This window comes from Ursus americanus, chromosome 23 (assembly GCF_024610735.1).
Source record: "Ursus americanus isolate L20-20 chromosome 23, mUrsAme1.1.p, whole genome shotgun sequence".
Lineage (NCBI taxonomy): Eukaryota > Metazoa > Chordata > Mammalia > Carnivora > Ursidae > Ursus > Ursus americanus.
Genome location: NC_142149.1, coordinates 23,173,584 through 23,198,217, shown reverse-complemented (window position 1 = coordinate 23,198,217; position 24,634 = coordinate 23,173,584). Strand labels below are relative to the sequence as shown.

The 24,634-nt window shown below is 40.2% G+C and overlaps 1 protein-coding gene across 1 annotated transcript in view; it reads left to right on the top strand.

Moving 5' to 3' along the window:
• Positions 1–24,634, top strand: part of SKAP1 (src kinase associated phosphoprotein 1) — a 274,782-nt gene that overhangs the window by 33,149 nt on the left and 216,999 nt on the right. The window contains exon 3 of the mRNA XM_045813770.2: positions 23,032–23,057. Coding sequence (XP_045669726.1) covers positions 23,032–23,057 — 26 coding nt within the window. The remainder of the gene's footprint in view (positions 1–23,031; positions 23,058–24,634) is intronic.

The following is a 24,634-nucleotide window of genomic DNA, read 5'->3' as shown; positions in this document are numbered from 1 at the left end:
TCTTGAACATGTCTTATTGTGGGTGACTAGTGCATAGCTCTGCACGAAACATGATACATTAATACAAATATCAGAAAAACAATTCAGTTTTCTTTGGGAACTTCAAGTTTTTCTTTCCAGCTTAACATGGATTTAAATTTAAAGCAGGATTTGGCTTAAGAATGTATCATCAGGGGCGCCTGGGTGGCTCAGTTGGTTAAGCATCCAACTCTTGATTTCAGCTCAGGTCATGATCTCAGGGTCATGAGATTGAGCCCCACATCGGGCTCTGCGTTCAGTGTGGGGTCTGCTTGAGATTCTCTCTCTCCCTCTCCCCCTCCCCCCACTCTCTCTCTTTCTAAAATAAAGAAATAAATCTTTTAAAAAAATAATATTATCAAATATCTTTGTTTTATAGGAAGAGAGACGAAAACTTAGTCTGATACAACTCATGAAAGTAAGAGTTTCAAAATATGGGGCGCCTGGGTGGCGCAGTCGTTAAGGGTCTGCTGTCGGCTCAGGGCCTGATCCCGGCGTTCTGGGATCGAGCCCCACATCAGGCTTCTCCGCTAGAAGCCTACTTCTTCCTCTCCCACTCCCCCTGCTTGTGTTCCCTCTCTCGCTGGCTGTCTCTCTCTGTCAAATAAATAATAAAATCTAAAAAAAAAAAAAAGAGTTTCAAAATAATATACTGTAAATATAATTACCATTAATTACATAGAGGGTTTGACTTTTCATAAGTGCTGGTTATTGAACTTAAATACCCCAAAAGAAAACGCATTCAAATGAAGCATGCTTGAAAAGAACTAAGATATAATGGGCTGTTAATTAATACATTTGTGTTACTTGTGAGTTTTGTTATTTGCTCATAACGTCTTTCTGATATTTCATTTTGCTACCTACACTGCAGTTTCAGTGCCAACTCAGAAAAGGAAAGAGGAGGCGATACTTGTACAATCCATCTATGTTTCAATAGCTCTGAAAAGGCTCAAAAGTCATAGCAATAATTTGACCACATCTTGAAGGTTAATAATTCATTTCTTGGAACACCTGGGTGGCTCAGTCGGTTAAGCATCTGCCTTCGGCTCAGGTCATGATCTCAGGGTCCTGGGATCGAGTCCCATGTCAGGATCCTTGCTCAGTGGGGAGCCTGCTTCTCCCTCTGCCTGCCATTCCCCCTGCTTGTGTTCTCTCTCTCTCTCTTTCTCTCTCTCTCTGACAAATAAATAAAATCTTCAAAAAGTAATTCATTTCTTCCTTTCTCAGTCCTATCCCAGCTTTCCATCCTTAAACCAAGAAAGAAAACAACCCACAACAAATTTAGGGATATCAAATGATCAGTTATATGCCAAATTCCTGTATGAGTGTTCTATTATTCAGTGAATCTATGCCGAGATTTCACAACTGTGTTAAAAGATTTTGGGGTATATACATATCGGGCAGTGAGGGGTTATATTTAGTGTTCTTTGAGTCTGAAATGCTCTGCAGGTGAGACCGATACGATATTATCCACTTCTGGTCTCTTGGCTTAACCTGGAAAGGAAGATCATCTTATCATGTGTTGTTTCCTAGCAAGTCTTCTGCTCCTCCCAACCAGGCTTGAAATGTATAACTTGCCTTTTAATGTTATGATGATGATTATCACTTGTAAGGCTATCTTGGCTTTGGTACCAGATCTAAGATTAAATTGATCCATTTTTTTTTCTTTTACACTGGGTTATTGTGCTGATATTAGTGGGCAGAAGCTTCTCCCTTTGGGCATCCTATAAAATATTTTATGTAAGTAACTCTGATATATAATAATATTTTAGTATTTTTTCATGCTAAGTGGTAACTAGGGTTTTTAAAAAGGCATTTAAAAAAGCATGGATGAATACATTTTATTAAAAATTCCAAGTACTGATCTCTTTGAACAGGATAATATGGTCTATCAAGAGTGAAAGGAATTTTGAAATGTGACCTAGGAGGCAGGCACCGTTCAGGTTGGACTAACCCACTAGAATAGGAAGCTGAGCTCACTCTTTAGCCATGTGGTTAGGTCACTGAAATTTGCTTTACTCCTGTTAGAATTACAGCCATTGTTATCGCTTGTGCACGTTCCTGTTATCTACTCAATATGGATTTGTCCTGAAAGGTCTCAGAAAATCCTGTGTCAATTTTTTAATGCAGGAAGCTTGTCTATTTGTCTATAAATGAGGTTCTTAATTCTTGCCTTGTGTGAAAAGATCATTTATATGAAATCACTGTCTTCATTTTACCACTATTGCTTTGGCCTTGATTTTAAGTTTCATTTTATCTGGAGCTAGTCTTTTATTCCAGCATTGCACTATTTCCTCGGCTTATAGAAAGCCACTGGGAAAAAAAAAATGCCTTCCAGTATTCATCTATTTGTGGATTTCCAGGGACCTTGTGGTGTGGAGCCTTCCTGATTGTGGTTTTCTCTAATTTTCTTGTTTTCTCTTATTTCGGATATAGACCCACCCTGTATCCTCTTCATGAAACTAGAGCAAAGGGGAGAGAAATCTAAGAGCACTGGGTCAGCTGTCAGGAGCCAGACTCTTTGTTCTAATGTTATTTCTATAATGCTGACTGATTCAATTGAAGATTCTCCTAACGATGATCTTAGGTTTTCTTTTGAAGTTGCCTCCCCAACATGTTTGGAATTTTTTTTTTTCTAAATGTTGCAAAAATAAAAACATTACCAACCAAAGTTTGACACCTCTATTTGATTTCTTTTATGGTGTTGCTATGATATTTTTTTAATTTGGAAAATGATGCAGGAAATTTCATTTCCTTGGGATTTTATTTTATTTCATGATTCCGTTGAAAATGAGTTGGGCTAAAGTAGGTTTTTATAATCGCACCATGTGAATCATTTCTTCTTTGGAAGCCGGATCTTCTCCCCCACTGTGTAGCCTCATCTAGTCTCCCTGAAGTGCAGTGCTAGCAGGGTTGATAATGAAATGCGGTCTTACTTATCACGCTCAGCAAAGGGCTCAGAGAAAACAGGGGAAAAAATCAATCCCACAGGAACTTCTCAAGTGCTAGATATCCATATTTAACCCCCATGCATTTAAAATGGAAATGAGATATCTTAGGGTTTTAGTTTTTGATTTACACAAGATGTCACCGCCTCCTTGGCAATGGGAATATTTTACAGACCAACTGCTGACCTGTTTGGGAAGATCTCAGCCTATCGCCCCAGGTCCAATGTAGTTTCTTCATATTTCTTTCAAAACTCTCAGCAGTGCATTGCAAAAGCTTTGATTCTTCAGGCTTCAAAGGATGCCCCTTCCAGGGCCAATCCTCTGAAAGAGAAAAAAAAAAGAAAGAAAGGAAGATCAGTGTAGGGGAACAAACAGCTCGTAAAGGACGGGCAGCTCTCCCTGTGGCAGTTCGTACTGTAGTCAATTATTAGGTAGTTTACAAATCAGTAATACCACGGGTGTGCAAAGCGAAGAAAACTCCAATTTGATGTTAGTACCTTGTTGCCAAATTTATTCCTGGAGTGACCTGGTCTTCAAAAGTCAGGCTTCAGATTGTTGTACTGTAGATTCAATGTGGCTTATATAAGATGCATTATTATTTAATGCTCACACTCAAGCTCCCTCTTGAGTTTGTGAGCCTTGTTGAGGTTCTCATTATAATTTACAGAAAACTCTATGTCCACATAATCTCCAGTTAGCTATTTCACTAAGTTACATTAGTGAGTGTCTCTCTCATTTGTGAATTCTGCCATAACCCAAAAGGTCCGTTTTGCAGTTTGGTAACTGACACATTTTACCATGTCTATCAAGTGTCCTTGTGCCTTCATTGGTGAGAGAACTGGGATATAGGAAATTACTCAAAGTAATAGAATTAATAAAAGATTAGGATTTAGAATTTCTAATTGGTGGCTTAGTTCACTTAACTAAGCCATTACAAAAAAGGAATTGGCATCTTTCAAAAGATGATTGGTTTAAAAGACCTGTAACAAATACTGAAGTTTAGTCAATTACGTATGCATACTAAAATGGTTATGGTGTATACTAATGTCTAATGTATACTAATTAATTTTGAAATGCATCAAAAAAAGATGGATGGATGGGCGGATGGATGGATGGATGGATGGAAGGATGGATGGATGGATATGTGACAAAGCAAATATAACCAAATGTGAATCACAGAGGCTAGGCTGTAGGTACATATGGAGTTCTTTCAATTTTTATGCACATTAGAAAATTTTCATAATGTTGCAAAAAATATTTTTTGTTTGACGTTGCATTTCAGAAACCATGGTTTTCATTCACTGTGGTTTCAGAAAACCATAGACTTCCTCAATTTGGAAATGTAATAAACATATCTGGGGTTTTTAGGGACAGTGATTTTCTAGGAATAACCTTATTATTTTTGTTACTTTAAGTGAACTAAAGGATAGTCCTTCAGTTTTTTATTCCTGATATAAGTAGCTAACTTTTATACTTCTTTAAAACTTCTAGGCCAGCAATTATGGAGTGCTGAAATTCAATTCAAACATTCTGCCCAGGAGATCCTGAAATTTTGATTTTTTTTAAGGAAAGGCAATTTCTGACTTTTCTCATAAATTTGATAAAAGGAAAGCTAATATGAGATTGGTAGTCCAGTAGGAAATGGAACTCAATTTTACATTTTTAAAATCACTTTATGGTATTAAAAATGACAGAGGTTAGAAACAAAGCTCTTATTCTTTTATTGAACTAGAATTGAAAGTGGCAGAAAATCATTTTGGCCCTAGTGCAGTAAATGTTATCACTAAAACATGTTCAGGGGATATTAGGATAGTCTCTCAAGCACTGGAGACAAAAGTTCACAGAACAAGAACTGATTTTTCTGTCCTTATCTTGAAATTATTAGATGTACAGGAGATGAAAGTATCTTAGCTCTAAGAGGACAGGGGATGGAGTATGTGTTGAAAATGATAATGTCTCCATTCTGGAGAGAGGTGAAATGGAGAGTGTATGGTGGAATGGGTGTTTCAGCAGTGACAGGCATGATGGAGAGAGTCCACAGGGATGGGCAGCCAGCACCTGAACCAACCCCAGGACTGGGGAATCCAGAACTAGAAATAATTATACTTGTGCAAAATTGTAAGCTGATGATGAAATGGAAAGCCAGCGGTTCTATTCATTAAAAGGAGAACTGTTTGAAGATTTTATTTAACAGAAAGATTAAACTGGAGCTGTCAGCAGCTACTTTGAGATCCCGATAGGAGAGAAATTTTAAGTCCATGTGGGAAAAACCAATCATTTTTGAGTGTGCAGTGTGATTATTCTTTAGAATTTTGTGTAAATGGAGCAGGTTGGTAGGCATATGTTTGCTGATTCTACAATGATTAAAATTCAGAATAAGTAAGGCTCTTGTGAAATTGAGTTTTCAGGTTCCAGCCAGTGTTCTATACTGCCATATGGCATAACTAGAATTAATTGCTGTTCCCAGTCTCTTATTCTTTTACTGAATATCTAGGTGCCCTGTTTGAAATATTAGAGGTTCCACAGAAGTATTTAATCACATGAGATAGATGTTTGACATGTTCACGAAAGCAGTGTGTGTAGCTAATAGCTGCTTGGGAGAAAAAGCCCTTTGTGAGGTTTTCTACCCCCTCCCTACCTTTTTATTAGAAAAATGAATGGATAGGAGCATTAGCAAGGAAAACAGGACAGATTTTCAGGACTTTTTAGGTCAGTGCAAAATAGAAAAGGTAAAACAAGGAATCTTTTTGCTAGAGTCTTTAGCTCCTTGATGATCCAAGCGTGGCCCATGGACCAGCAACATCAGCATCAGCTGGAAACTTGTTAGAAATGTAAAATCTCTGGTTCCACTGAATCAGAATCTCCATTTCAATACGATCCTAAGGTTATTTGTATGCATATTCACATTTGAGAAGCAGACTTTTCATTTCATTTCAAATTCAGTTTCTCAGAACTCAGAATACATATTTCCAGAGATTATTAACTCTTTAAAGGCATGGGTGATCTTATATTAATTAAAAAAAAAAAAAAAGGTCTAGCATGATGCTGGCATGTGGTATAAGCTCCATAATGTGAGTTGAATGAATGGGGGCGGGGGGACTGTTATAACCAAAAACTGTGTTTTTAGGTCCTAGGCTAAAACTTAAAACAAGAGACACTCTTTATTAGGACATTTACTATTTAGTGGCCAGCCCCACGTGTTATTCTCCAAAGATAGGATGCTTTTTTTTTACTGAGTGTTAGGGGGTACAAGACATTTGCAGACATGGTGCCCTTCTCTTCATGTATCTACTATGATAACATCTCTCTAACATTCTGTGAGAAAAGGTGACCAGAGCGCTGACCCTACCCTGGCATTCCACGGGAGCACAGATGCCAATCATTCCCGCCATCTCTAAGCTGTCAGCAGCCCTCTGCTTCTGGTCATCCTCCTTCCTACTCGGTTTGGCATGTCCTTGTCTCTGCCATTTCTTGTCTCTTCTGATGATTTCTCCTCTAGCCCTTTCCCCTGTTCCTAGGGTCCATGTCTTGTTATCATCAAATTCCACTGCATCCTGAACCACTTTGCTCCATCCCTGCCTTAGTAAAAAACACAGCTCTTCTGCAGGGCACTGTTTTGCTTGCAGTCATCTTAAATAGAATTTGCTTACTTTCTGGAAGTGCCTTTGGCATTCTTCAAGCTCCTTGCTGCCATTTCTTTTGGGAAAATGACTTTTCCCATTCAATCTTGTCCCAACCTCTCCCCTTTTGAGATGTGTCTACATGGCTTTACAATTCTCCGCCCCTGTCACCTTTTTTTTTTTTTTAAGATTTTTATTTATTTATTTGAGATAGAGTGAGAGAGAGAGAGAGAGAGAGAGAGCATGAGCTGGGGAACACAGGGAGAGGGAGAAGCAGGCTTCCCACTGGGCTCCCTGAGATCACGACCTGAGCTGAAGGCAGATGCTTAACTGACTGAACCACCCAGGAACCACCCCCCCCATCATCTTTTGAGAGCACACCCCTCCTCATGCTATTTGAGGACTGAAGCAGTGACTCACAGTTATCATCTTCCCTCCTTTGTTATCACTACCCCCTAGGACTCTCTCTTTCTTAAATTTAACTCCCCCCCCCATTACAACTCTCCTTCATGCTCAAATCTCTCCTAATATATATATATATATTATATATATATATATATATATATATATAATATATATATATATATATTTAGATTCTATTTATTTGAGAGAGAGAGCATGAGTGGGGGAGGAGAGGAGGGAGAGGGACAAGCAGACTCCACAGTGAGCATGGAGCCCAATGTGGGGCTCAATCCCACGACCGTGAGATCATGACCTGAACCAAAATCAAGAGTCAGTCGCTTAACCAACTGAGCCACTCAGGCGGCCCAAATCTCTCCTAATACTAAGAAAAACATTGCATCCTACACAGTGATTCCCTTTCCAGCTACTATTCCGTAGATTTTTTTTACAGACAGAAGCCTAGTTTCTCCTTCTCTGGTCACTCCTCCTTCCTCTATGATCTAGCCTCTACTCCTATAAAGTTACTCTTGCCAAAGTACCAGTAACTCTCTAATTGCCACATCCAGGGGACACTGTTCACTTAGTCTCTCCGCAGCATCTGACACTGTTGATAGCTTCCTTTTCCTCAAAAAGTTAAAAAAAAAAAAAAAAGCAACTTTCCTTCTGTTCTTTCCCACAATAATAGTCTCTCTTGGTTTTCCTTCTTCCTTGCATTTATACACTCTTTTTTTCCCCCCAAGCCGGTTCTTGAGCTCATTTTTCTGCCCTGTGCCCTTTACGTTGCCCTCAGGCTTGCCTCTGTCCTCACCCCATTCTTCTTGGGCAGTTGCACCCGTGTCCACAGCTCCACAACTTCCTCTCCGGCTCTCCAGCTCAGCGGCAGCTCTCTGGGCAAGGCTTCACACAGCGTCCGGGATGGCCCCTTTTGGGTGTCTTAGAGATCTCCAAGTTCACAAAGCTGCGGCAGACCCTGCTGGATGCCTACCCAGCAGGCAACCTCCATTCTTCCTTGACAACAGAACCCTACCAGCCTAGGGATGAGTCATGATGAAAGCCATGGCAGACTTCTGATAGCCTCTCACAGGACAGTCTTACGCTCGGGAGACGGCAGTACATTGAATGCAGTAGCCACCTTAAGATATGACTCTGTTCTAAGGTGTTAGAGCAGAAATACTGCAAGAGCCTAGGTCCTTCATGCCAGTGTTGGGCCCCTGCATCAACCCTGGAATCACCTGTCTCCAGACTTTCTGTTTTGAAGGAGAAATAAACTTCTATTTATTTAAGCCCACGTCACTTGGGTGTTCCGTTACCTGTAGTCAGAAAAATCCTGACTGAGTGTCTAGAACTGAACTTATTATTTTATATTCTGCTCACCCCTAATGCCTAATTCTGCTTTCTCTAGGCCGAGGCCCCCGAGGCAGAATCCTCTGTCTTTACTCCCCAAGCCATCAACAAGCCTATTGATTCTTTATCCTAAATCTGTCTTCTTTCCCTTTGTCACTGGCTAAACTTCAGCCTCCATAAAGTCTTGCTTGGAGCATTGCAAAATTCTCCTTTCTGGTTCTCTGTCTCAAGTTTCTCCCTGTTTCAGTTTATTCTGCTCCTCCATTCTGTTGAAAAGGCAAACTTAACAATCAATCAATCATGCATGCTGTAGATTTATTGATGTGGAACTGTAAGATATACTATAAGTGAAAAAGTAAGTTAAATATCTATGTAAAACCTCAGAGAAAAATGTCTGGAAAAAAACCCCACCCAAATGGTTGTGTGTGTGTGTGTGTGTTTTTAAATTAATGTATTTAAGTAATCTCTACACTCAACGTGGGTCTTGAACTCATGACCCCCAGATCAAGAGCCACATGCTCTTCCAGTTGGGCCAGCCAGGCGCCTGCCCCTACCAAGGTGTTAATGATGGTAATCTCTGGCAAGTGGAGTTTGAGTGATTTTTTATTTCTCCTTTTTGTTTATTTGTATTTTCCAACTCTGTACTGAGTATGTATTTAATCCTAAGTCATTGAGATCAGAGCGTTTCCTGTTTTAAAAGGGACAGAGCTTTAATAGCCAAAGAGTATTTGGTTTCCAGGTGGGAAAGGAGTTGGAACTGAGGAGGAAGGAGATGTAGAAAGAGGAAATTAGGCTTTAATTGTGTAGTGAAGCCTTGGGTCACTCCTGCACAAATAAGCAGCTGTATGTGGAGGTGTTTTACTCTGTGCCAAACACACACACACACCCATAAATGCACATGAAAGTAAAATTATTTTTGAGTCATATGAAATACAGCAGTCCTCTGAGTGATTAATGATGATTTTGCTAAAATATGTTTTTTTTTTAAATAAAGGAAGTTCATTCTCAAGGTCTTCATTAGATGAGGTATCACTGACTGAGAACAACTTTCATTTCTTAGATAGAATCCCTTTGAGCTGCACTGAACTGACACAGGATGAATCCTTCATTAGAAAAGGGTTATCTACATTCTGTGCGACTATCTAGTAAAACGTCTCTGTGTTTGTGGGTCTCGTTTCCCAAAGTGATGGTGCTTGAGTAAACCATTCACTTCCTCCTTCTCAAAACATCAGTCACCATGATTGATTTTTATATTGGTCATAAAGAGAAATGGAATCACCTAAGAGCAGGGTGAGGATTACAAACCGGAAGAAGTTAATTTACTTCACAAACACGTAGTGGCTATTTGTTTCCTCTTTGTTGGGCACGATGCCAGGCAATCAAGATAATGTCACATATTGCATATCCCAGTTTTTCAAGAAGTTATCGGGCCAGTGAGTGGCCAGACTCATGACCAGAGCCTGCATGGAGACCACTGTTCACAGATACCGCCTCTAGAAGGTCTGAAATGTCCGGTTCCCATTTGTTGCATACCTTTTCACCATTTAGAAATGTATTTAGGCTCATCACCTTCTTTTAAAATGTAAATTCACCTGGAGGGTTGAGAGACTTTTGAGTGTACACATTAGCTGTGTTTAATGGTTTTCTTCTAACTTTTGGTTAAGATGACTGTGCAGAGGAAATTTGGTGGCCAGTGACTTGTGGAACCTCTATTATGGGCAATGAACCGTGCTCGGTCACTGAAGGTGATCAAAGCATCGGAGGATCCTTTTCCATGGGAAGAATGAGGGCTTCAGAGACTCTCACTTCTCCAATTAAAGAATGATAGAGCCAACATTCACCACACACGTACTATATGCCAGGCCCATTGTCAAGGGCTTTACACACACACATTGTCTCATTTAATCCATGCATGTGAGATGGATACCAAATGATCCCCATTTATCAGATGAGAAAACTGCGGTTCAGAGAAGTAACCAATGTGCTCAAGGTTACACAAATGTTAGGTTCTGGAATTTGGATTTGAACCCAGGCAGTATGACTATTATGCCAGCACTCTTTTGAGGCTCAATTTCTTCATAAAAAGTGAATAATGTCACTTAATTCATTGGACAAATGTTTATTGAGCAAATGCTATGTGCGAAGCATTTTCGTGGTGAATATGACACAGGTTCCAGTCCTCCTGTAACTTATTTTTGAGCAGGATAAACCAAATAATTACACAATACATCCACCTTATAGGATTGTTGTTATGCATATAAAAGTGCCTAATATAATCCATGTTACATAATTAGGTACCCCCCAAAATATTCCCAAGAAATTACAACCCAATGGGAAAGATAAAAAAAGCATGCACATATAACTATATCTCAAGATATATTGTGGCTAAAGCTTTAGAAGAGGTACACATAGGTTGTGTTGTGAAATCCCAGAGAAAGAAGTCACTTCTGGCTGGTGGGTTATGATAAGCCTTCAGGGCTGTAAGATGGCATCATGGCTTAGCTGTGGGTTGAAAGGGATGAGTTTTTGGTGAGATACATTGCACCAAAAATAGCAGGTACAAAGACACAGAGAAGATAAAGTTTAGCCATATTTGGGAACCAAAGGGTGATTCAGTTTATTATGTATAAGGGAATAATGGGAGAGATAAGCTGAAAAAGATAGGATGGAACCCAATTATGGAAATGAGAGTTTTGGCTGAATTTTGGAGGGGGGGATAGGTAATTTGGGAGAGGAAAACACAGGACAGGGGTTTGTAAGCTGATGCTTTAGTAGGGAGCTGTGGATAACACGTGAATCCTTGGCACCTGGGCAATCCTTGGCCACTGGGAAGTGGGAGATGGTTGCAAAGGCAGAGAGGGTAAGAATGTCAAAGTTTGCCTATGCCCAGAGAAGGAACATGTCATTTGTCCCTCTCATTATCTTTTACTTTGAGGACACCAACTTCATGTTTATATCTGTTATTCTATAGCTGACGTTGGCTTGTTGTGGGCATAATAAGCTTTTGTGGATAGCCAGGTAACTAACCACTCTCAGAACTTTATGAAAAATACCTTCCAAATGGCCAACTTTATGCTTCAACTTTTGAAATATGATTGGCTTGTAAACAAAAGATTGTATTTACTATACTTCAGATCTGTTAACAAGATTTAAAAAGTTTTTGAAGCTGGCCCAGAAATCTTAACACTATCTTTTACTTTGTTTCATTAGGAAAGTGCATCCCAAGGTTCAAGCAACTTGAACCGTACTTGAACTTGTGCTTGAACCGGGGGCTACCTGTCTAGAATTTTCTTAACAGACAACTGTTGGCAAAATACCCATTTCCTTTATATTGTTTTCCAAACTTGCCTGATCATATGGATTACCTGAGGATCTTGTTAAAAATACAGATTTTTAGGGGCACCTGGGTGGCTCAGTCGTTAAGCATCTGCCCTCAGCTCAGGGCATGATCCCGGAGTTCTGGGATCGAGCCCCACGTCAGGCTCCTCTGCTGAGAGCCTGCTTCTTCCTCTCCCACTCCCCTTGCTTGTGTTCCCTCGCTCGCTGGCTGTCTCTCTGTCAAATAAAAAATAAATAAATAAATACAGATTATTAGGTCTCTACCCTGGAGATGCTAATTTATTAGGTCTGGAATCATCTCTGGGAATTTGTGTTTCAATAAGGGCTCCAGGAGATTCTTATAATCAGGCAAGTATATGTAAAAATCTTTATCAGAAGACTTTATTCTTTTTTTTAAGGTAAGACACAAGGTTTTCAAATGAATTTGAATGGTGAAGGGGAAGGATGGAAGGATTTGACTGGAAAGTATGAGTTGAGGCTGTTAGTTGGGTGGTAAGGAGGGTCCCCCAGTACGATTGGGGATAACTGACAGGAGAATTTTACTGGCAAGGCTTAGGACCAGCAACTTAACTGACAACATTTCAACCCAACTGGCTTATAGGGTGAGGGATGGAGATATGGTCAGCAGCAAATGGCCTTGGTCCTTCCCTGCTGTTGGGCCTGATGTTTGCCTGCTACCTTTTGTGCTTTCCGGTGGCCTGGCAACATGGGGAAACATTTCTCGATGCTGGAGAATCCCTTGAAGTGGGACAGAACCAAAGTCCTGGCCCCACGATGGGACAGGTAAGTCTTGGGATTGAATGGCTGATTGTAGTTGAACTGCTGGTGACACTTGACCTGTATTGATACAGCCATAGAAGTGATCACATAGTCATTAGGCTTTAGATCAAAGTAGTTCCATTCTTTATGATTGGGATAATTGGGTATCTCTTGTAAGGGTTTAATATGACTGCTATAGACTATACAAAGAAATAAAAGGCCAAGAATGATATTTTAGTATAGAATCTTGCACAGTTAGGAAAAAACTCGAGGGCAAAACTGAAACAATTTAAGAACGATCTCTGAATTTCTGTGTGCATCCCAATTCCTAACTGGAAGAAACCATATACATAAAGATATGACATTTTAAAAAAATATCGGTAATTCATTGTAGCTCTTAGAGTGGTTACCAGTAGAAGCCTGCATTCTCAATTTTATTTTTATATATTTATTCAGTTTTGGAGCAGTAGGAATGAGTAAAATATTATTATGTCTTTAATTAGGATTCTGTTGTTATTTTTAAATTAATCTGTGTCAGTAGCTTTAGCACTTGTATTAAATCATTTTCTTCATGAAAGCTTTTAATGAAGAAACAAATTGATTGTATTTATATATTGGATTCTTGCCACTACAATGTGTATTCAGTCGTGTCTTTTGAAGTATACTTTTGCCAGTCATATCGTGGTTATTCTTTGAAACCGGTCTTTGAGGGGGGAGGGGGATTCTTCATTTGGATGAAGGTTTTAATTTAACAAGGTTTTCTTATTTTTTACCTTTCTCTTCCTTTTCTTCTCCTCCTTTAATTCTCTTTCTGTTTTTCTCTTTTGTCTTTGTGTGAGTAATGTAGTGGAACATGGAAGTCCCTTTCCCCACCTTCTTTGGGATAAAGTCCACACCCCATGGCATTACTCGGAGGGCCTTGCCTGCTGCCTGCATCTCCAGCCTCGTCTCTGACCCCTCTCTGAGATGCACTCTGCGCTCCACTCGTGTTGCAATCAGACAGCCCCTCTGTTTCTCATGTCCACTCACTTTTTTAGCAAGACTTTATTGAGCACAAGCTCTGTGCCATTGCCCCTTGAGAGCCCAGTGATTTAGACAGACAGAGGGTTGTGGTGCAGTGTTACAGGTGCTGCTGAGAGGTGTGTATAGAGGTGCCATGGGAGCACCTTACACAGGTGACAGAGCTGAGCCTCAAAGGGCCACCAGAGGTTCACTGGGAGAAAAAGGGGACACGATGGGGAAAGTGTGCTGGCAGAGAGAGCAGAGACATGTGAGAGCAGCAGTGTGAACAGAGCAGGGGAGGACTTGAAGGCTGGGGCTGGAGTAAGCCACTGCAAGGTTTTAAGCAGGGCAATTACAAGGCTGGGTTTGCACTTTAGGTCATCAGAATAACGATGGTGCTAATGACATAACAGCTGACATTTACTGAAGGCCTTCCAGGTGCCAGGCCTAGTGCTCAGTTCTTCGTGTGCATTATCTCAGTTAATCCTCCCAAAAAACATATGAGGCAGGTATAATTATTATTTCTATTTTAGAGGTGGAACCAAGGGAGAGGGTGGAGGGATGGGCAAAATGGGGGAAGGGAAACAGGAGATAGAGACTCCCATCTATGGAAGGAATAAGTCAGGAATAAAAGGTACAGGACAGGGAATAGAGTCAACGATATTGTAGTAGCATTGTATGGTGACAGGTGGCAGCTACAGTCCTAGTGAGCACAGCATAACGTATAGACTTGTGGAATCACTATGTTGTATACCTGAAACTAATGTAACATGGTGTGTGAACTATGTTTCAATTAAAAAAAGTTGAGGAGACTGAGGCTGCAGCCGAAGTCGGCCAGGTCGAAGGTGGAAGAGCTAGGAGTCCAACCCAGACCTGTTTGCTCACCACTGCCCTTCCTTCTCCATCAGCACTGAGTAGAATGGGTCAGAGAGGAGCAGGTGGCAGGTAGACGTCTTAGGACGTGGTGACATCAATCTGGGTCAGGCATTTTGAAGGCTCGAATGAATTCAGTGCCTGTAGTGATGGAGAAGAGGTAGATTTAAAAGATATCAAGGAAGTAGAATGTCCAGGTCTTGGTGACTGATGGGAGGTACACAGTAATAGAGAAAGAGATGAAAGGGCAGTCCCTAAGTCTCGGTTGGGTGGATGAAGATGTCAGCCATTGAAACAGGGAGCATGAGCTAGGGGAAGTTTGGGACTGGTGGGACAGAGGATTGTCCTGGAAGAGAAGAGCAGAATGACGCTATCTCCTGTTTTTGCATATTTTAATTGATTGTTAAAAGTCTCTAACATGTACGGACAGTAGAGTCAAGTCTTGGGCCATTGGTTTTTCTCCTCCCCAGTCTGAGTGCCCGGACATGCCCTCCAGTGTTCTCTTACTCTTCTGTCCTTTCATCTCCCAAGCCTAGAAGAATCCTAACCTCAGATCAGTTCAATGGCCCACGTCTCTGCTCTTATATTTGGGCAGCTCCTCAGTCCTGAAGATAAATGACACAGTAGACGTGCCTCTACTGTAAGGCTTAGTCTCCCACCTTAGCTGAACCCTTAGTGACACCCGGGAGTGACTTTGCATGACCCAAGCAGCAACCTTTCTAATGTTCCTCTTTCCCCCGCCTCCCCAATCCTTAGCAGATTTATCGTATTGCTCTTGCATGACATTATCACCTACTTCACAAGATGAAACAGAGGCTTTCAGGTTGGAACCACTCAGAATCTTGCCCTATCCCTTCCTCAAACATGTCTGCTTTGGGCCTCTGCCACCTGCTCTGATGGGCCTGGCCCCTCTGCATCCTGGGCCTGGCCTCTCTGTGACCCTCCCCTCCCCTGCCAGGCATCTTCCTTTATCTGATCTCAGATCCTCCCTCAGCAACCCTTATCTGCAAGCAGTGAGACAGCTTCTGGCATTACCCAGACCCGGCTTCTTCTGGCCCCAGCTTTTACCTGGTGTGTGTTTTGTGCCAATCCCATCACTTCAGCACAGTTTGACTATTCCAGCCGAACCAGCCCCCAGTTGGGGCTTTCCATGCTCTCTGTCCCTCACAGAGTATCTGGCAAATAGTGGAGATTTATTTACGTTTGAGAAAACGAATGTGGTCTTCATAAGTTGAGGTATAGACGGTATGTCGGCATGTTAATGTTGAGAAACCCACTCTGCCTAAATGAGCTCGGAGAACTAGTCCAGCCTAAATATCTTTTGTGTAACATTTGTTCTCAGGTCAATGATGGGACCATGTTCACAACAAGGGAAATACCAAAGGAATTTTTTTTTTCTAGAACCTTAGAATATTTTAACTGCATTTAACCTCCTCCCACATTTTCAATTTGATTCCATATAAGTGTTTAACACCTACAAACATTACGATTATTGTTAAGTGTAGTCAGTATTCACTTCCATTAACATTTTTACCCTGTGAGCTCTTTATTTCTTCCGGCTTTCAGTGTGTTTCCATCTGGGATCCTCTCCCTGCTGTCCGAACAGCTCTCTTTAGTTTTTCTTTTAATATCGGTTTGTCCACAAATAATTCCGTCAGCTTTTCTTTATAGGAAAATGTCTTTATTTTACCTTCATTATTGAAGAATATTTTCTCTGAGTGTAGACCAAAGGAATTTTCAAGTGACTATCATGTTTTTGAACCTGCCTGGGTAAGATAAACTGCGGTAGCTTCATAATGTGGACTTCTAAACTTCTATGATGCGATCACATAACCTCTCCATAGTTCATTTTCTCATCTGGAAAGTGAGGGACTGGATTAAATGACCTTCAGTGACCTTCCAGCTGTAAAATTCAATGAGTTAGGAGTCCACAGTCACAGTGTCATGCAAACATCAGTTATTCACTAATCAGATAACTAGGAGTCTTGGTGGTCCAAGAGTAGCTATTAACCTGAAGCAAGCAAAAAATAAAACAAAATTAGGTTCCAAGCATCAGCAGAGACAAAAGTGACAGGACAAGAGCCAAAGATACTACATTTTAAAATATGGTAATCAGCTGGAGTTCTTTGTATGTGAGTGCTGCCTTGCTCTCTCCCATACACAAGTTTGTAACTGAAAGATAACTCTGATTTTCCTCTTGACGCTCTGTTCCCAACCCACGTCCACGTGTGCTATCAAATCTCTTGTCTCTCTTCTTGGTCTCCAGTAAACTGCTTCTCAGGTTTTCTCCCTCCCATCCAGGCTGCATATTTCTGCTGGTTTGATCACAGTGAACATCATTCCTATCCTTAAAACAAGCAAACCAACCAACCAACCAACCAACCAACCAACCAACCAACCAACCAACCCACCCTTCAGTTGCTCCCCTTTATCTACAGAAAGAAAAAAAATGAAACTCTGACTTGATATTTAGGGTCTTTTATTTTGTCACAACATACCTGGCTGGCATTTTTCTTTAATAGTTCATTGAGTTACAATTGGTTGTCTAGTACATGCAGGGAGTATGGGGTTACATAGACATACAACCACAATTTGCAGTCTTGATGCTAGAACACAGGGGAAGGAATATTTGAATGCAGGTTTTCAGTGTTGTGATGAAAGACCGTAACCATTGACTAATTGAGAAAAGCACCCAGATTTCTTACTGTTGACACCCAGGGTGGATGTTGGATTGAGCATAGCAGGGATTTTATGTAGTGAAAGTGTTATGGATTTATGTAGTGAAAGTGTTCTGGACTTATGTAGTGAAAGTGTTATGGTCAAACTTCAGTGATGAGTAAGGTCTTATTTGTTTTATTTCTTTTTTATTGTCTGGGAACAAACTTCTAAAAAATCAATACTGTCAACATTAGATAACGTTGCTTGTTATTTACTATCTTAAATTGACGTCTGTTCATGTATAAATATCTCATTGTTTAGATTGTAAGCTTCTTGTAGGCAGATACTAGGTCCTGTGCTTTTGATGGATTAAAGGTACTGGGGCTAGAGGGGGCACCAGCTCCCCTCCAGAGGCCTTCTCATTCCTGCCTGACTTCTTCTGAGGCTGGCGCCCCGACCCCCAAGTCCCAGCCTCTGATGCCTCCACCAGGGACTTCCACCAGATGGTGCTCTTTTCCCATTTCTGTTCTTGGGTGTCACTGGCCATATGACCCTTTGCCACTTACCCAGTAGTAGATAGAGCATTGCTACTAGAAAGAAAATTTGAAATCCAGTGAATCTTCCAAAGTAAGGAAAGAAGTTATAGGAAATATCTACAGTGTACAGACTATTAGCATTATCCAGAGAAGCCATTTCCTTGGGCATGTATCAGTCTCTACCATGTGGCTCACTGATCAAGGTCAATTGCAAGGGGTTTTTCCTAGTGTTACCAACTTGCTGTTGAAAGCCTTGCTCAACCAGGTTTCCATTTGAATTCCATTTCTAATATCAGTATAACACTTCATTCTTTGCAGTCTGTTTGGAGATAGTCATTACCAAGAGAACAGAGATGGTCAAGAGGGAAATAGAAGTCCTCTCTAGACATCGAGGAGTGCAGACATCCTATCCATTTAGAAGGCACCACTGTTTTGGTACAATAACCAAAGTTCAAATTTACATCTTTAAGTCATCAAGAAGAGATTTGATTTTGTTTAACAGGTGGTTTAACGAGGCAGAGAATGTATGATGTGTTTTAAATTTCCATAAGTCACAGGTAAGATAACGTGTTTAATACTTCAGTTGCAAAAAGAATTCATCTAGATGTTCTAGATTTATGACATTACAGATGTTGGCCTTTCTGGATAGCTAGTTTTATAATGCCATTACAACCTTATTCATCTAACCCAGAGGGTCTTATCATTTTGGAGAGAAAAAGTTATTGACATTTTTGGGAATCTAATGAAGTTTATGGACTCTTCTTCAAGGGAAAAGAAAACATGGATTGCTTTTCACCCACAATTTCAGGAGTTCAGGAGTCTTCTAAAGCTCAACTGTGGACTCTAAGTTAAAGATGTCTGATCTAACTACTCTCTAATCCTAAGCCGTCTGAGAGCAGTAGATTTGTTTTCTATATTGCAGTCAATAGAAAAGCAGTTAATACGGGATTTCAGAGCTTGAGCTTTGGAACCAAGGAAAGCTGGATACAAATCTGGGTTCTGCTGTTTAATAGCTATGTGGTTTTGATCAAATTGGTTGACCTTCCTGAGTTTCAGTTTCCTAATCTGTAAAATGGGAACAATAATAGTACTGACCTCATAGGGTTGTAATGAAGTTTGAATAAAATAATACATATAAAACGTATACATAGCACAATGCCTAGCATATGTTAAGTGCTGCATATGCTAATTTTAATTATAATCAGGAAATGGAACTATTTTTTCCTTCCTAGATATTTCCAGTAACATGAGGATAGTTACAGTTGTTTGTCTTACACACTTCGCCAGGATCTAATTAGCTGGCTGAGTGGTGAATGCTCTGAGTACTTTAATCTCAATAACTGTGTTCACTGGTTAGTTCCATGGTCAAGGGTTTGATACCCACCTCAACCCCCTCCCACATCTAATGATTAAAAGTTAATAGCTTCATTTTTAGCAGGAATCTAGTGTTCTGTGATTCTTGAGTGGCAAACTAGAACAGTTTGTTTGCAGTTTGAAAGATATTGAAATGTATCTGCAGACAGACTATATATATTTTAGTCACCGTTTCATCCAAGGCACCAGAGCAAAGGACTTGTCATATGGAAGACATTCAACAGTATTTGTTGACTGAGTGACTGAATTCTGTTACAAAAGGAGAAAGTTTTTAGAGAAAAAAAAATCAATTTTTCTGAGTGTTTTTAAGGTAGATTATATTTTCAAGACTTTCCTCCTTAATTTGTTATGAGAGTGCCCACTCTGGAACTAGTTGCTAGGATTGGAAACTTGTCTGCCTTATTACTAGCTGTGTCAACCATGGGCAAGTCATCTCACCTCTCAATGCCTTGGTTTCCTTATTTACAAAATGGGCATGATAATAGGGTTACAGTGTGGAGGAATGAGTTATTATAAGAGAGATGTTTAGAACAGTGCCCGACAATGTATTCGAGAAATCTTCACATTGTTATTATGTGTCCTTGCTGTTACTGCTGCTATAGCAGCCTCGATAACCCCCCACTATGGTGAACCCCATTTATTTGTTGTTATCTTTCCCTAAACGGAAGTTCACTGAAAACCTCTCTAGATATAAAAACACAAATAGCCAACTTTGTCTCACATGTAACGTAACTCTAAATTTCCTAGGCTCCCTTCTGCAGAGCCGACAAAATGTTCGGAAATTTTGTTCTTCCATTTTCATTTTTGGAGGATCAAGTAAAGATGGATTTATTTTGACTGAACGTGAAAACAATAATCATCAATATGGTTGCAGCAATTTCTGTCTGCTCGTTCTGTACTCATCTTTTTCCAGCTCCAAATATCATTTGCATGGACCTGATGATGTTGAGTATGGATATTGCCGCAGAGTGATAGCTTCCTTTTCATATTGGAGCTGAAGCTTCAAAGGGAAGATTAAAGAAGTGTTTGTTATCTATCTGCACAGGCCTGATATGAAATTCTCAGAGGCCTTTAGGATAAACACAATTCTGTGCGTGTGTGTGTATGTGTGTGCACGTGCGTGTGTGCATGTATGCCTTTTCTTCTGTGTAAATCTATCGTGGTGTTTGTATTTTGGTTTAAAATGTCTAGTTTCAGACTTGTTGGAGTCTCTGGCTAAGGATAATTGTTTTCAGAGTGAAGGATAAGAATTAGAAGATGTGGGCGGGATTTGACTAACTGCCTCCTAAGCAGTGTAGAATTCTCTAGTGTGGGGTCATCTTTCCAGAGAATGTGATGAAGGCCATCTGTAGGTTATGTTTAGGGAGACAAGATCAAGACTGCAAATGTGTTGTGCCCAGCAGAGAATAGTCCATGGTGCCCTCAGTGAGGGATGAGATTGCTCATCTTCTGGCCTTGCCTTTTAGAAGTATCCTCTGTGTGTGTGTGTGTGTGTGTGTGTGTGTGTGTGTGTGTGTGTGTGAACAAACTTTCTTTAGGGTCATTGCACAGTTAAGACTTAAAAGCAAGATGAAGGGGAAAAGGTAGGGTAGCAGGATTGTTTCATACCTTCTGAAAGTGAAGGGAACTAACATTCCACTTCATGTCATTCCACATCAAGTCCTACGTATGAGTTTTACCGACAGAAATATTTAATTACAGCATCATCAAGATTAAGGCAGATTCTGCTCTTTAACATCAACTCAGTAGACCTGCTACTTTATTTAATACTGTTAAGGTGAATTCTTTCTCTGTGATCACCCTTCTTATGATACAGCTACCATTGGCAGAAGCAATCCTCCTAGTGTATGTGAACTTATAAGATCTTCTTGACTAAAAAGAGAAAGCAGTGTCACTTTACAGTAGGTAGAGAAGGGGAACAAAACTATGTGTGTGCATTGGAGTGCACAGTGAGGCCGTGGGGATTGTGGGGAAGAGAAGACAAAAGAAGAGGCTGAGACCATCAATAACTGGTTTTACCTTTTTAACAATTCACCAAGAGTTGGCCTTTTAACTACCACAAGCATGGCTCCATTTTTTCCCCTGGGTCAATAAATGAGAACAACATGAGTTATCTAAGTTCCTGCCGTTGCCATTGCATACATTTTGGAAGGAGAAGTACACCCACACCCCCCCCCCCCCACACACACACATACACTTGCACAGGCTCACATTCTAATTTCTATTTATATTGAATTGGAGGTTGAGTAATGATTGGAATCAAGGGCTAGAGCAGTGCCTCCAGAGAAGATGAGAAACAGCAAGAACATGGAAAATTGCTCCCCCTTTGATGATTTGCTTGATTAGCTGTGTTTTATAGAAAAGAGTTTGATGGAAAAACTCTTCACGGTGGCCAGGTGCAGTGGAAAGCTGCACCATCTGCTACAGTGGAGGGGACTGACCCGTCCTACTAATATATACAACTTGTTTTAAGTTACAGTCACTCTCAATGTACATTCGCCTTCCTATTGACATGGACACCCTTCTTCCCAGCTGCTGCAACTTCACCTTTCCCACCCCTTCCTCCTCTTATCCCCGCTCCCCCTTCCCACTGCAGATGTCAAGCCTGTCCTGAACTTTCCCTGCCCTGTCATCCAAGTATCTTACATTTCCCTTCACCTGATTGCCAGCCCAGAACTCTTCTGCGGAAAGAAAGGAATAAGAAAAGTCAACCAGGAGGCTTCTCTATCTACTCTTCCTTATCTCTGATAATTCATCTTCTCTTCCTTATCTCTGATAATTTCCCACAAATGCATCTCTGAATTATGGCAACTACTCCCACTTATCTCCTACTTCTCCATTTCCTGAACTTTAGTCTTACAAAGAAACAACCTAGATACTCACTGGGATGATATTTGTCTCTAACGTAATCTCATCTTATTTCAGTCATGTGTGTGCTGGAAGGCACACCTCATTATTACCTATGTATTGCCTTTTTCTTAATCTTTTATTTTGTGTTATGGATTCTTTTAAGAATTTGATCAAAAGCTCTGAGCTCTCTCCCAAGGAAAAAAAAAGTGTTCAAATGGACATATACACTCCTGAGAGGTCAAGATGAGGATAGAAAAATATTCATTCTATTTAGTGGCATGGAATTATGTCCATAGCAGGAATTAACATGTGGTTACCATAAGCAAGAGTGAGTGGGAGGTGGGAGTGGGAGAAAACAGAAACTACAGACAACACACTTTGAAAATTTCACTGTGATGTGAAGGAAAAGAAGACAGCAGATGGAGGGATATGAAGAAGGTGAGGGAAGCTTTGCTTTATTTTTATGTGAGTATAAATACTGATGGAAAGGGCCAAGTTGAGAGGAAGAGGTTGGATATATACAAGAGAAAATCGATATAGAATAATGTAAGGTTCCTGTGAAGGCAGGAGGAAATGGAATACAAAGTATAATAGACTTTTGTGGATAGCCACCATATAGAACATTGTTTCTATGGGGGAAATGAAATTTAGATTCCAAATAAGTGACTTACAAATGATCCTTTCTGCCACTACCATTTCATTAGTTTGAAGACTTGAGGGGTTGTTGGTTTTGCCAATAATATCCCAAAATAAAAGAGGAGATGGAATGATATGGTGGACTGCAAGAGCCCCAGTCCTGGCAGAGACACTAAAATGCTGGGTGACCTTGAGTCAGTTGTTCATGCCTCACCTGTAAAATTAAGAATTTAGGCCTAGAAGTATTTGAGGATGTGTTTTGGGGGGGTGGTGTTTTGGTTGTCATAACAACTGGGGGTGCCACTGGGATTAGGTGCCAAGGACCAGTGACGCTGATTGTCCTGTAATACACAGGACAGGTTGTCACAACAAAGAATTGTCCCACTCCAAGCCTGCAGAGCTTCTGATGAGAAGCTCTGGACCATGGCTAGGTAACATCTTAGGACCTTTCCAGCAACATGGTCAACACTGTCTAAGGAGTTACAGTGAGTTAGATGCCACTGAGAATTTTTCAAATCTTCGGACAATCCTTTGGTTTTTCTCAAAGTGGGGTGGCTTGGCTGGTTATTGACTATTCAGCAAGCTTTTTGGACTAGGTGCTGTCACTACCATATGCCGGCCGAGACTGAAATACAAGTTTGACTTATCTCCATTCTTTTCCTTGTATTTCAGGTACTACTGGGACATTCAGCCCCAAGGTGAGTGCTTTTTGGCCATTTATGGTTTTACACTAATAAAGTGTGAATGGTATTGTTTACTTCTGCGTCTTCTAAATAAGCTTCTACACGGAGTGGCATTAGACATTTCTAAGGAAAGTTAGTGAAGTGTTTAATTAACCTTCACCCCGCTGGGCCCCCCTGCCCTGCTTTTTAGCAAGGAGAGGCTCTGATGCATCTGCCTTCTGAGTGGATTGGTGCTAGATTATTTTACAGAACCCAAGCTATAATATGCTTTTACTCCTTGAGCGTTGTCAGATGCCAACAGGATCCACTAACATTCAAATAAAATGGTGGCCGAGTCCATAATAAAAACCTTGGGAGGGCTCCAACTCAGCTAATCTTTCATTTGCTCCAGAAATAAATTCCAGTATGTTACCTCCTTGGTCACAGTGCTCTTCCACACAGCCTGTCTGTCTGGAAGCCGAGAAATGTCAGAAATGGAGCAGTGTTGAAATTCCCACTAGAACAGTGTTATCACATTTTAATATGAGCCTCACTGCAGCCTCGGTGCTTCTAATTGCTTTCAAACCATTGTTTTCCTGCTTTTGCTTGATGAACCCAGCATCTGGCATGATTCTAAAAACTACAACAGACAGCTGTGTACAAAATTAAAAAAAAAAAAAGGACAAGATTAGAACATATTCTTAAAAGGTTCAAAATGGGAATTTTTTTTTTCCGAGTTCAGTTTGAAGGGATGTCTTTAAAGTATATATATTCTTTCTTATTAGTGCTCTGGTTGAGAATGTCAGAAACATCATTCTGAATATTAACTCTTAACCTATTATAAATGGGGGATTTTTATTTTCTCAGAAAATCAGGGAGAGTTTTAGATCAAGCTTACAAATAGCTTTATGAACTATTTTGCTCTAAAACTTTTTAGTATCAATTGTAAACTTTCCAGTTTTTTCATTCTCTTCATATTGTCAATGTATCCATTCTCAGTGAGCATGATACCTTAGAGAAATTCAAATTGTGAGGAACCATACTAATTTTATGAAAATTTTAATTTTCCCAGATCATACTTTTAGTGTATTTCAAGTCTATTTAAGGTTTTCTTTAAAATGAAACTATAAGAAATAAAAATCTTACATGTTTAAAGCTTTTTGACTCTTGTAAATTGGTCATAGTATTTATAATATCTTAAATAATGTGATGTGATGTTACTGTATATCTCACTGTCCTAAAGCACTTATGGCTAAAAACATAGACTGAGAATAGAGAATTATATGTAACAATGTAGCAGTTTGCTCTGCAAAGTGTGAAATATGCTATTCAGGCAATGGCCCTGTATAGTTCAGGGTTTAACAGATGTTAACCAAAATCCACAGGGGGCAGAACATGAATGTGAACAGCAGAAAGGAATGGAACTATGGGGGTAGAATTAATTACCTAAAGGAGAAATAAAGAATTAGTGTCAGAACTATGGTATAGTAATGCGTTGAGAGGAGAAGAGCATTTTGGAGTTGAACACAAGAGATTATATGGGGCTACAAAGACAAAGGGCAAATCTTACCAGATTCTCATAAAAATTCTCATATGACTGCAGTCATACTCCG